Source organism: Pan troglodytes, chromosome 2 (assembly GCF_028858775.2).
Source record: "Pan troglodytes isolate AG18354 chromosome 2, NHGRI_mPanTro3-v2.0_pri, whole genome shotgun sequence".
Taxonomy (NCBI): Eukaryota; Metazoa; Chordata; class Mammalia; order Primates; family Hominidae; genus Pan; species Pan troglodytes.
In genome coordinates, this window is record NC_086015.1 from 104,222,001 (window position 1) to 104,236,505 (window position 14,505).

General features: G+C 39.4%; 1 protein-coding gene and 1 pseudogene across 50 annotated transcripts in view; both read right to left on the minus strand.

Annotated features, from left to right (window-relative positions):
- ABI3BP (ABI family member 3 binding protein) overlaps nt 1-14,505 on the minus strand; it is a 244,175-nt gene that overhangs the window by 153,270 nt on the left and 76,400 nt on the right. For all 50 annotated transcript variants that reach the window (XM_009446009.5, XM_024355587.3, XM_054682095.1 and 47 more), the window contains exon 3: nt 360-428. In XM_009446009.5, the coding sequence (XP_009444284.3) occupies nt 360-428 (69 nt within the window). The remainder of the gene's footprint in view (nt 1-359; nt 429-14,505) is intronic.
- LOC129143634 (BRCA1-A complex subunit Abraxas 1-like) lies at nt 8,585-9,919 on the minus strand (annotated as a pseudogene).

Genomic DNA, 14,505 nt, shown 5'->3' on the forward strand with positions numbered 1-14,505 from the left:
GAAATAGGCTAATAGGAGCTAACCCCAAATGAGCACTGACTACAGGCCAGGCACTGTCCTTAACTCATTTAATCCTCAAGGACAACCCTATTATGCAGCAGAATCCAGGAGTAGAGAGGTTCAATAACTTATGTAATTCCCTGCAGTTTGCAAGTGGTGGCACCAGGAGAAAATCCCAAGCAGTCTCTACCACCAGGCTGTGTTACTTCTCCAAAAGGGTAAACTGTGGACCCAGGGCTGACACCTCCTCTACATTCTTAGAGCTTCTCAAGGCATTTGGTCTCCAGGGGTCCAAAAGAGATGAAAAGTCGTGGTTCAAAGTTAATACAAGAAAAAGAATTCAATGCAAAGGACTATACCTGAACATGACTTCTTTTGACTTGGAGGTGGAGCAGGTCGCACAACTATCAGATATTTCGGCTCTGCATCTGGAAGCAATAACATTATTTATCAGAAAAACCCTTTGAGAACCAGCATTGGAGGCAGCACACCCCTACCCTGATTCAGCATTCCCTGAGTCATCCTCCATAACCGCAGCTCCAGGGAGTGAGAGGACCCAATAATCCGAAAAGTTGACACTTCCTGAGAAGTTTATTAAGTCATTATAATGAAAATTAAATCCAGATTTTCCAAACCAAATGGGCAAGGGTGAGGGAGAAGTCTTAAAATAATCATACTATACACAGATTTTAAATGCTGTCTTCATCAGTTCTTTTCTCTGCAAATATATATTTTTAAAAATCAGAGTATGTCCATTCTGTTACCCCATGCCTCAAGGAGAGCCAATCCCGATGCTCCAGGGAAGGAAAAATTCTACTTGCACAAGACACCGTGGGCCTCACCTGTATAAGCTAAAATTACTCCCTTTCATGGGAACAGGAATATTTATAACGCCCTTCCTAATTTGTATCCTGTTTATGTAATTTCTCAGCCTGTTTTCATAGCTAGTCATTTTTAATGAACAATTTCTAAACAGTCACAATTTATAAGTTGGTATAATTTTCATTTTAAATATATTTCAATGAAATGTACATAGGGAATCTCAGGATATTTAAGTTTTAAATAAAATTATATTAAATCAATCAGCATATGCTAACTCAATAAGGAGCTAATAATTTATCAAATAATTTTTAAAATATTGATGTCTGCAAGATGAATGGCTGGTTACACATATGTAAATAAACCAAATATATTTTGGGCATATGAAATAGCATTTTATAAGCAACTCTATTGGATTAATGGATTGATGAGTATTCTTTACAATGTTCCTCCAGAACTTTAAACTCTGAAACTCATTCTATAAGAAATATCATTTGGATGCTGTAGTCAGCCAGAATTCACACGTACTTACTCAGGCAGACTTCATATCTTTGTTTTGTTTTCATTCTGGGTTCAAATGTCTCCCCTCCATGAGTCTGGAGCAGAGGCCTTCTTGCCCAAGGCTTTGCAGAGCTGACCTCTTTTCAGATGGAGACAACCTGGCAACTCAACTTCTCTTAGTAACTTGTGCCTTTGTCTTTTTCTGGACATCTTACACAGCACTATTGGCTATAACCTGCTGCAGTAATTACCGCCGAATAAAGTAACTTAGGCAGCCTGATGAACTCACCTCAGAGCTTTGCCTGATTATTGTACAGTTGCCTCCTGCCCACCACACAGATAAAGGAGCATTCATTCTGTTCCAGTCTCGTGTGTTTGAAAGCACATCTTGCTTAGTGAGGCTCGTATAAGGAATGCTGGACCCAAATCAAATCAACAAGTTTCCTAGTAGGAATACAATAACCATTTCCTGATATTCTTTGAGATATAGAGCAATAAACTACCATGTACTGAACGCTTTCTATGTGCTGGATACTATATTGAGAACCTTATATTCATAACTTCATTACTCCCTCATGGCAATCCTACCTGGCACTACTATTATCACCTCAATTTGTAGATGAGATAACTGGGGCAGGGTTGACTTCATGGGCATGTGGCATATACAGTCACATGGGGCCCCATGCTTAGAAGGGCCCTATGCTTGGTTTAAGGTCCTGCTGTCACCATCTTGAAATTCTTAACACTTTTATCTTTGAACTTGTGTTTTGCAAGGGAAGTCTGATGGGACAATAGAGCATGCATGTGAGTGGGGGAAACAGAAGCAATAAGCATGTCAGCATGTTCTTGCCTCCCCCACTCATTTATGGCATTGGAGGAATGCATTATCATATAATTCCAAAGGAACCATGATGTGTGGGAGTTCAGCAAGACTCAAAGGTAGAACAAGGTAAGTATGTCACATTTACCATTCAGTAAAAGGGTAAGGAGGGGGACACACAGAGCTGTGAAAGACCGTACTTTCCATGTGAACCAGAACTTGCTTTAGATGCAGAAAAAAGGCAATGGCACTTTAAGAAATACGAATATCATCGCTGGCCATCAGAGAAATGCAAATCAAAACCACAATGAGATACCATCTCACACCAGTTAGAATGGCAATCATTAAAAAGTCAGGAAACAACAGGTGCTGGAGAGGATGTGGAGAAATAGGAACACTTTTACACTGTTGGTGGGACTGTAAACTAGTTCAACCATTGTGGAAGTCAGTCTGGTGATTCCTCAGGGATCTAGAACTAGAAATACCATTTGATCCAGCCACCCCATTACTGGGTATATACCCAAAGGATTATAAATCATGCTGCTATAAAGACACATGGACATGTATGTTTATTGCGGCACTATTCACAATAGCAAAGACTTGGCACCAACCCAAATGTCCAACAATGATAGACTGGATGAAGAAAATGTAGCACATATACACCATGGAATACTATGCAGCCATAAAAAATGATGAGTTCATGTCCTTTGTAGGGACATGGATAAAGCTGGAAACCATCATTCTCAGCAAACTATCGCAAGGACAAAAAACCAAACACCGCATGTTCTCACTCATAGGTGGGAATTGAACAATGAGAACACATGCACACAGGAAGGGGAACATCACACACCGGGGCCTGTTGTTGGGGTGGGGTACGGGGGAGGGATAGCATTTGGAGATATACCTAACGCTAAATGACGAGTTACTGGGTGCAGCACACCAACATGGCACATATATACATATGTAACTAACCTGCATGTTGTGCACATGTACCCTAAAACTTAAAGTATAATAATAAAAAAAAGAAATACGAATGACCAAGAAACCCTATCATATCCTTTCTTACTCATGTATTAGCCAACCACTTATGCTGAAAATGATAAAGGAAAAAAGGGAAAGATAAGGGCACTCATAGTTCTTTTTTTTTTTCAACTCTTCCTCATTCAGAAATAAGTTGAAAGAAGAGTGTTGGTAGAATGTGCACATATTAAGAAGTGAAATAAACTGCTGAATTAGTTTTGTGCAGCATTTCCACTATTCTGGTAGGAACAAAATACATATGCATATATGTATAAACTGTAAAATACATATTGTGCAATTTCAGTAATTTCACTTAGGAATTAAAGGCCCTTACGTTTGCATTTAAACCTGGGATTGAACAATATAAAGATATAAAGTAAACTTCATGCTAATAATTTTAAATTTTTTCTTTACTAAGACATCAAATAGTAAATAAAATAAATAAATAAAATCATGACAAAAGGAGAAACCACAAAAAGGAAAAAGCTTTATATTTTAGTATCTTCAACAACATTTTTTTTTCATGTTTTTGAACCAGGGGACCTGCATTTTCATTTTGTTCTTGGCCCTGCAAGTTATGTAACTATCTTAATCAAGTCTACAAAATACTCTTTTAATAAATCTCAGGAATTCACTTTTAGAAAATAAAACCCCTAGTTTTCCTAAATTGTTCTCACTCTAGCAGAGTCTCTTAGAGTTAACCTTTTAGATTCTTTCTTCATATGGATTAATTATGCCTAATGCCTAGAGGTTTTTAAAGAAAGACCTGAAACACTAGAAAAATAACATATACAGAAGCCAAAGATAGTACCACGATCCAAGACATATGGTTATATGAGCAATTTAAAAGTACCTTTTGTTATGATCGCAGTTATTTTGCATAAAGCATAGGCTGTTACAGCCAATTACAAATTGGAACAAATGTCATTACCTGGGTGCATGTGTTGGCTCTTACTGCTCATTAAACATTTCCAACATACACATATTTTGGGAGTCTTTGTGTTCTATTGGGGACACAGGTGTGGAAAAATAAAACTCAAGAGTAGGATTTCTATTTCTGTTCTGTACAATAAAATTCTTTGTGGATTTATAGTAGCCTGGAAATATATACATTGTAGACTGAAATTCTGCCAATATATGTTACTTCATTTAGAAAGATATATACTTAAAATGTCAATTTAGGAAAAGTTGCATAGAATGGAGTTACCTTAACAAAGTTTCCATTCCTAATAGTTAATTCTATACAATGTTGCAGACTAATTAAATCTAATTTGCTTAATATTTTGAATGCCCTATTGTGGAGGACAGGGACAGTTTACTGCTTAAGGAAATCTACTGTTGAAATATTTTGTTAATTACTGGATTTTTCAGTAATACTCTTATAATTGCAGTTTGATAAATCCCAATTTTCACATTTTGGGTCTGCTCCCATTAGAGGACGCCTGCATTGCAAGCCTCACTGCTTCAGAATGTTGTCACAGGGAAGCTTAGTTCTGCATGCAAAGTTTCTGCTATTAAAGTGTCCACAAAAGAAGCATGAAATAAACCAAATAATCCTAAAAGAAATTAGGTAAGGGGGTCTGAAAAAGGCCCTTGCTATGTTTAACAATTTTTTTGTTAAACTAATTTTCTGGACATAAGAGCACAGACTCTGGAAACAGATTAAATCCTATGCAACTACATGCTAGTACGAGTCAAAGTACTTAACCTCTGTGTACCTCAGTTTCCTGCAAAGTAGGAAAAATCATACCTAGTCTCATAAGTTTCTTAAAGGTAATTAAAGTTGTAACAAAGGCCAGGCATGGTGGCTCAGCCTGTAATCCCAGCACTTTGGGAGGCCAAGGGAGGGAGATCACTTGAGCTCAGGAGTTTGAGACTAGCCTGGGCAACACAGTGAAACCCCATCTCTACAAAAAAGACAAAAATTATCCATGCATGGTGATGGGCACCTGTAGTCCCAGCTACTCAGGAGGCTGAGGTGGGAAGATTGCTTGAGCCCATGAGGCACAGGTTGCAGTGAGCTGAGACTGCACCACTGTACTTCAGCCTGGGTGACAGTGAGACCTTGTCTTGGGGGGGCGGGGGGGCGGGGAAGCTGTAACAATGTCAAACACAAGAAGTATGAATTAAGTATTAGTAACAATGGTGATTTCTAGAAAGCAGAGTTTGTGTTCTACAAAGTCTAAGGACATATTACAAGAGAGGAAAATGTTCGAAAAATCTTTACAGCAAGCATCACAGGTTCCAAAATGCAAGCATTTCACAATAAACATTACAAACCAAACTCATTCATAAATATCGATGCAAAAAAAACCCTAAAAATATACTGACAGGCAGAATCTGGATCTGACAGCACATAACACAATAATAAATTATTACCACATAACAGTTTATCCCAGGAATGTAACATAAAGGGAAAAAAAAAGGTCGGGCGTGGTAGCTCACGCCTGTAATCCCAGCACTTTGGGAGGCCTAGGCAGGCAGATCATGAGGTCAGGAGATCGAGACCATCCTGGCTAACACAGTGAAACCCCATCTCTACTAAAAAATACAAAAAATTAGCCGAGCGTGGTGGTGGGTGCCTGTTGTCCCAGCTACTCGGGAGGCTGAGGCAGGAGAATGGTGTGAACCTGGGAGGCAGAAGTTGCAGTGAGCCGAGATCGTGCCACTGCACTGCAGCCTGGGCGACAGAGCAAAGACTCTGTCTAAAAAAAAAGAAAAAGAAAAAGAAAAAAAAAAAAAAGTAAGCCTATTTCCACAGGTGCTGAAAAGTCATTTGAAAGAAACGCTAATTCTGAATAAATAAGAATTCAGTGGAATACTTTCTTATAAAATATATCTTAAAACATCTAAATCAAATGTATGATCCTCCTTTACTAAACATGCCAGACCCTTGCTGGCACCAACAATGATACTGGGTAAAAAAACAACCGGACTGTTGATAACTGAGTTGAATTTCCCATTATTCCTATACACCAATAACAGACAAACAGCAAGCCAAATAATGAGTGAACTCCCATTCACAATTGCTACAAAGAGAATAAAATACCTAGGAATCCAACTTACAAGGGATGTGAAGGGCTTCTTCAAGAAGAACTACAAACCCCATAATCTCAGCCCAAAATCTCCTTAGGCTGATAAGCAACTTCAGCAAAGTCTCAGGATACAAAATCAATGTGCAAAAATCACAAGCGTTCTTATACACCAATAACAGACAAACAGAGAGCCAAATCATGAGTGAACTCCCATTCACAATTGCTTCAAAGAGAATAAAATACCTAGGAATCCAACTTACAAGGGATGTGAAGGACCTCTTCAAGGAGAACTACAAACCAGTGCTCAAGGAAATAGGAGAGGACACAAACAAATGGAAAAACATTCCATGCTCATGGATAGGAAGAATCAATATTGTGAAAATGGCCATACTGCCCAAAGTAATTTATAGGTTCAATGCCATCCTGATCAAACTGCCATTGACTTTCTTCATGGAATTGGAAAAAACTACTTTCAATTTCATATGGAATCAAAAAAGAGCCTGCATAGCCAAGACAATCCTAAGCAAAAATAACAAAACTGGAGGCATCACACTACCTGACTTCAAACTATACCACAAGGCTACATTAACCAAAACAGCATGGTACTGGTACCAAAACAGATATATAGACCAGTGAAACAGAACAGAGGCCTCAGAAATAACAGCACGCATCTACAACCATCTGATGTTTGACAAACCTGACAAAAACAAGCAAATGGAGAAAGGATTCACTACTTAACAAATGGTGTTGGGAAAACTGGCTAGCCATATGCAGAAAGCTGAAACTGGATCCCTTCCTTACACCTTATACAAAAATTAACTCAAGATGGATTAAAGACTTAAATGTAAGACCTAAAACCATAAAAACCCTAGAAGAAAACCGAGGCAATACCATTCAGGACATAGGCATGGGCAAAGACTTCATGACTAAAACACCAAAAGCAATGGCAAAAAAAAAAGCCAAAATAGTCAAATGGGATCTGATTAAACTAAAGAGCTTCTTCTGCACAGCAAAAGAAACTACCATCAGAGTGAACAGGCACCCACAGAATGGGAGAAAATTTTTGTGATCTATCCATCTGACAAAGGGTTAATATCCAGAATCTACAAAGAACTTAAACAAATTTACAAGAAAAAAAAAACAAACATCCCCATCAAAAAGTGGGTGAAGGACATGAACAGACACTTCTTAAAAGAAGACATTTATGCAGCCAACAAACATATGAAAAAATGCTTATCATCACTGGTCATTAGAGAAATGCAAATCAAAACCACGATCAGATACCATCTCATTCCAGGTAGAACGGCAATCATTAAAAAGTCAGGAAACAACAGATACTGAGAGGATGTGGAGAAATAGGAACACTTTTACACTGTTGGTGGGAGTGTAAATTAGTTCAAGCACTGTGGAAGACAGTGTGGCGATTCCTCAAGGATTTAGAACTAGAAATACCATTTGACCCAGCAATCCTTTTACTGAGTATATGCCCAAAAGAATTATAAATCATTCTACTATAAAGACGCATGCACATGTATGTTTATTGCAGCACTGTTCACAATAGCAAAGACTTGGAAGCAACCCAAATGCCCATCAATGATAGAGTGGATAAAGAAAATGTGGCACATATACACTATGCAGCCATAAAAAAGGATGAGTTCATGTCCTTTGTAGGGACATGGATGAAGCTGGAAACCATCATTCTCAACAAACTAACACAGGAACAGAAAACCAAATGCCACATGTTCTCACTTATTAGTGGGAGTTGAACAATGAGGACACATGGACACAGGGAGGGGAACATCACACACTGGGGCCTGTTGGGAAGTCAGGGGCAGGAGGAGGGATGACATTAGGAAAAATACCTAATGTAGATGATGGGTTGATGAATGCAGCAAACCACCATGGCACTTGTATACCTATGTAACAAACCTGCATATTCTGCACATGTACCCCAGAACTTAAAGTATAATTTAAAAAAGGTAAAAAAAAAATTATCACTTTAGGAGAATTTTAATGACTTAGATAAAAAGTAAATTTTCATACAAATTTCTTTCTACATTGTGAAAATAAATTATATTTCTTTCCTATTCTTGCTTTTCCTTTTTATAAAAAAAAAATTGAGATGGGTCTCACTATGCTGCCCAGGTTGGTCTCTAACTCCTGGCCTCAATAAATTCTCCTGCCTTGTCCTCCCTAAGTGCTGGAATTACAGGTGTGAGCCACTGTGCCCAGCCTCACTTTTCCAGTTATAAAGAATGTGTCAGTCTAAGGCTTTCCCTCAACACCTTAGTGAAATGTGAAAAAAGATTTTGAAATAAAAGCATCTGATGTTTGAAAACATACTTTATAAATTAAACATGCTAAGACTTATCTGTGGATTACTGCAAACAGGGGAATATAGTAAAAACAAATGAATTTATCTGTATTAGTGCAAGTAGCTCAACATAGTAAAAACAATAGAATAGAAATGTTTGGGCTTTACCCATCTGCCAAATGAAAAAAAAAATCTCCTTTTAGGTTAAAAGGATCAAGATGTAGGAGACTGGATGGATATTCACTAGATCCCTTCATTTTCTCAATCTCTTCATCTATTTCTGGGCTGCTCATTGTAGATGCTTTTTCTTGGTCACTACTATCAGTATCTGTTTTACATGGTTTGTCTTATGTCTCTAACTGCTGTGATTTCTTGAATTGTAATCTGTCATCTAAGTCTAAGGCTTTATGCTTAATCATTTGCGGTCTACTAGCTGGACTAGCTTCAGGAATGTCAGTGTGTTCTACCATTAAGGTCAGTTTGGCTACTACATCGAGGTGGAGGTTGTTGTTACAGCTTTTAGAAACATGTCTGTTTTTTAAAGACATAACACACGAATGAAGAAATTCAGAATCTGGATAAAAGGTCCATAATGCTTGACCAGGAAAAATGTTCCCCTGAGGGTCTTTTTAGATATTCTTCTCTCAGGCTGCCTGAATCTATGCTCAACTCCTTTTTTCCAATTTCTTGTTTTAATCTGTTTATATCCTTTACTAGTTTATTTATTGCTTGTTCATTGTCTTCCATGTTTTTTTGCATATACTCTTTAATTCCTCTTGTAATGAAGCATTACATTTCATTTATCTTATGTACCTCCTTTACTGATCCATCTTCTTCAAAAAATTTAGAGCTGTGTGTTTTTACTGCTTGGCTAAAACCAGTGGATGTACAGGAACCTGATACAGTTTTATAACCTAGTTGTTCAGAAATATCCAGATTGGCAACCACTAAAGGTACCCTGTGAAAAAGTCCTCTTTGAGGTTTCAAGGCATGTTTCAGTCGATGAGTAGAGCAGCTTTCTGTTATTATACTTGGTGTTAATAGTAGAAAAATAAGTTCTTGGTTTGAAAAATGCTCCTGCAAGTTTTTGTGAAGCAGCCTCTCTCTAAACGTCATGATCTGATCTGAATGACGACAGAATTTGTACCAACCTATCACATTCTTTTTGACATTGGAGAATATTTTCTTCAGTGCTTGCTCATTTACTTCACTTGAGGAATTATAAAAGCTAAAAAAAGCATGGAATATATTTCTGAATGTCAATTGTATAAACAACTTCAACATCATCCATTTGGGAATCAGTAATGCTATTCTTGCCTTCATCTTTTACTTCCTCAAGAAGAACACGTTCCGTGTCCCAGACAGTGCTGGGGTTGTGTAAGGCAAGCTGGTCAACACAAAGCCCAAGAACACCTGCTCTTACCCTTCATGCTGCCATTGCCTCAGGCTTCAGGAGACCTAACTTCACAACTTCATTAATCTAAAACGCGTCTAAAACAGTTTATAGAAAAGGAAATTCTCTCTTTTGTAAAAAACAAACAAACAAACAAACAAACAAACAGACAACATAAAATGTATGCATCAATGAGTCAAAGGAAGCTCTTTCCATAAGTATAAAATAAAAACCTCAAGGGATACAAGAGCAGTACCATTAATTAGCAACTTGTTTCTTAGTTTTATATAAAATAGACTGATTTGCAGTAGAAAATGCTTTAGAATTTGATGAAATAAGGTAATTATTTTTATTAGAAGCCAGTGTGGCACATCATGAGACCCTAATAAGAATAAAATCACCCACAGAATTAAAAAAAAACTATATTCATGGAAATCTCCATAACAGAAATATTGTCGATTCTGATTTGCATCTGTAAGTGCCCACAAGCCACATTTAGCTATATTCAGACCTGAGCGGGTATAATCTAAATTTAAGCATCCTCTAGCTCTTGACATTTGGCCACAGCTCCTGTACCGCATTTCATCAACACTAAGCCTGAGTAACGTATACCTGAAAAACACCCTTGAGAAATATTGCTGTCTTTAAGCTCCAGCAGGGAGTTCCACTCACCCACTAGTTGGTTCTCAAAAAACGGACCTCCTAAGTGTGGCCATGGAACAGGTATATAAACAGCTCACCAGCGTCCTGGGCTCTGTGACTCTGTGGCTATCAGCTGCCTTTGCCTCTGCTGTAGATGGGTCCCCTGTGGCCTATTGGTAGATGAAGGGGAGAAGGGAGAGGGGAACCCCACTGAAGAAGTCAGTCTAGGCAGAGGCGGGCAGGCCTGTGGGGAGCTGGAATGTAAAAAGAGTAGAATGCTGTTGTCTCCTCACTTATTGAAAGGCTACTTACCAGTAGTTCTAAGTTTCAACAGGGGGACCAACTTTGCGCTCCACCCACCCCACCCATTGTCCTATGCCGGTGACAAAGAACTGACTAATAAAACCAAATTTACACCACAACAGCAAACTGGTTTCAGCAATGGGGTATAAAATGATTCATAACTCAACTGTAGCCCACATCCACCCTGAAGACCATTGCTGGAAAAAGACAGGCTCCAATATTGTTGATGCCATCACTCCACAGGACAGAATCAATAACGACTACAGAAAACCTGCCCATCCATGATAATTAAGTGACCCTGAAGTAATTACATATGAAAAGGCCAGAACAGCAGCAACTGAAAGTCCGGACCAACTCAAGAACATCACTAACATTCTTTCAGGAAGGATGGCGTCACTTCTGGAAAAACACTGATGGTTATTTTTCTAGAAAATTGGGGAAATCCTGCTGTCTGCTTGGGCATGTGCTAAGTTGTAGCTTTGCAAAATTTCATGGTAGCTTGAAGCTCAAGTAGAATAGAGTAGCATAAGAATAGAGTAGCATAAGTAGCATAAGTAATGTCAACTTTACTATGTTAATACATACAATATAATTGACTAATATACAATGCTAATTTTTAATACATCACTCAGTAGATTACTAGCACATTGCCCTTAAACATAAAAAAGAACGTCTATAGAATTATGGAGCATCACAAAGTAATATAAGTCCTCCACCTTTTAGAGTATTCCTAAGCCCCTGAAGAAAGCCATAAGACGCTGAGGATTACTCTGGGCGTGGGCCAGGCTTTCAGTTCATGCTGTTTATTCATGTACCTCTAAACGTGGAAACATAGTAATTGCTCAATAAACATGTTCTGAAAGAATTAATGAATCTGCTCTTCTACCCCTTTAATGCCTGGGTCTAGAAGAAAGATGAATGAAGCCCGAGGCTTTGCAGGCAGAAAGGAAAAAAAATAATTAGAGGGTTGGGAAATAGCACAATCAGCACAAACAAGTATTTTTTGAAAAGTAATCAAACAATTAGTCTTTAATAAGTCCTATTTGTAGGACTGTTGTTTTTTTCCTCAGAAAAAGTATATGTTTTCATGTGGAAAAAAAACCTTTTCCTTCTTTGCCTGAAAAATAACTGGAGAGCAAATTTTAAAGCAAATCCTACACTATTCAGTAATTATTTCCTTTAAACATTACAAGATCTGTTGAATAATGAACCCACACCCAGTTTGACAGAACACTCTGTTATGCCCCATGGCTTGGAGAATTCTGGCTTATCTCAGTCTTTAAGATGCAGTCTGCGGAACAGGCCCCTGGCAGGCTGAGCTCATACTGAAGGTTAAACTACTCACAAAAGTGCAGCCAGCCGTACCACAGAACAACAATGCAAAAATGACTAGGAACAGCAGCCACTGCTGGGATTCCAGAATGTTCACAGGCCTGTTCTGAAGGGAGCTCACAGCTCATGTTGGTGCGGATGTCACAAGAGAAGTTGCTCAGAATTGTTTGGAATTGAATAACAGCAGTGAGAAGCAGCCCCTCATTGGCCCGCTATAGAGAGTGAATGGAGCCTCTACATATGAAATGGGAGTGCAGCATTGATTGGAAGAGAGGATGTGGGGAAAGGGGTATGGGAGGAAGACAAGGTTAAAGGGGGGAAAGAGGGCGTCTCTTTCCAGTAATGTGTACTCCCAATGGCTCTGCCATAATTGATCACCATTTACAGGTTTCTAAGGTTGTCTGGAAGAAAAGACACACTTTTTCTAAACAGAGGGTCATTTTAAAGACAGTCCTTTGAGGAAGACATTATTGGAGTTTTTCTCAGTTTTACTCTCATTCTGTGAGAGTTGGGGAGGCAATGCTAGTAAAAGCGTGCATTTCACCCACGGCTAACTATATAATTTGCAGGGTCAGATGCAAAATCAAAAGGTAGGACCCTAAAAAGAGTGCCATTGAAGGCACAAAATTCAACTTTTACTTTCTTCCACCATCTCTGTCTTGACCCATCATAATGTTTATTTGCTATTTAATATTGCACTGTACAGGTGGGTGCAGACCCTCAGCCCACTCTCTTCCCCCTCCACTTACTATCTCCCTCCAGCAGCAGTTCCAGGATCAAGATCAAAGTGCTTTACTCTTATCCCCCAACCCACCCCCCAGGGGAGAAAAGTCAATCTCCCTTCCCTGCAGGTCTGCCATCCCAATTCATAGACCTCCAAGGGATTGCCATTTCTGCACTGGGACATACTGTGTACCTGATGCAGGTGAGAGGGAGACTTGCCCCAACCAAATGCCCTACTTAATGCACAGTGGCTCTGCCAGACACTGCGAGGACTGCTGCCGCCATGCCCGGCCGGATGTCATTATGGAGGTGTGCACACCCAAGTCCCTGCTGGAGGTGGAGGGCAGCTGAAGTCGCTGAATAGGGATGGGAAGTGGAAGGCAGCCAAGCAGCAGGGACACCAGGGCAGGAGGACATGACAGTTGAGAATCAAACTAGGGGAGGGGCTGGGAGGCCAAGCATAAGAACCCAGGCTCCAAGCCCTCTGCGCCTGCTCTGTTGTCTGATAGGACCTCACTTACAAAATAAAACGGAAAGATAAATTAAGAATTCATGACACTGACAGCAGGGCATTAAACCCAGAATGCAAGGTCCTTTAAGTGCACTGGTCATCCGATCTTGAAGCCAGCCCTGACCCTTCCACTTCCAGTGCCTGCACACTGACCACAACGCTGGGGTTCCAGGTCATTTCATTTCCTGTGCTCCTGGCATAGAGTTGGGAGCATCTCCTTCAGCTACTGTCCCAAACTAACCCTGCTTCACTCGAATGCTCTGGCAGATTCTCTCCCTGACACCACAAATGTTTAAAAACTATTTATCTTACCCACTTGCCACATCCTTTCCTAGTTTAGCAGACCTGTTAGGCATTAAAATTGTTGGCTTTATTGCCTGTAGTTTTTTCCTTGCCCGTGTTTTATATGTGCACCCCACAGAGAAGTTCAGAGTGTTGTCTGTTAACTGGTTTAAGCCTTGGCAAGGGCTTGATTTTGAAGCAGAGACTGTACACTCGCACACACACATTTTTCCAGTGAATTCACCACTTTGTTCATGTTATCGCTACAGGAAGTGTGTCTGGATATTTTTATTTATCAGGACTTTGTTCGGATATTTGTCTTTCAAATTATAAAGCCAGGTCACATTAGCTCTCAGATAGTATCCAAAGTCAAAGCCGTCAAATCAGCAAAGGTTTTTCTTCCTTTTCAAATGTTCTTGTCAGCTTTTCCATGTAGGAGTGGGGAGTCAGGAATAATTTACACAAGATGAGTTTTTAACATTGAGTTCAAAAGTACTGGAACACTTATAGGCCATGGAGAAAAGCACTTTGGCTTGGTGTTCAGCTATACAGGCTGAGGAGTCAGCCTGCTACTTGCAGATTTCTTAACCTCTTGGGGACTCACTGTCTTCAGTGGGACAAAGAGAATGCTAATAGTACCTCTTTCATGGGGTTGCTGTAAGGATTTAATAACCCATTTCCATAAAGCCCTAAGCCCAGCACATTGTAAGCGCTCAAAAATATTAAATCATCAGCTAACAGGTTGATAAGAAGTGCCACTCCAGCATTTGACCATCTATGTGCCCAGCCTGGAGAATGGAACACAGCAGT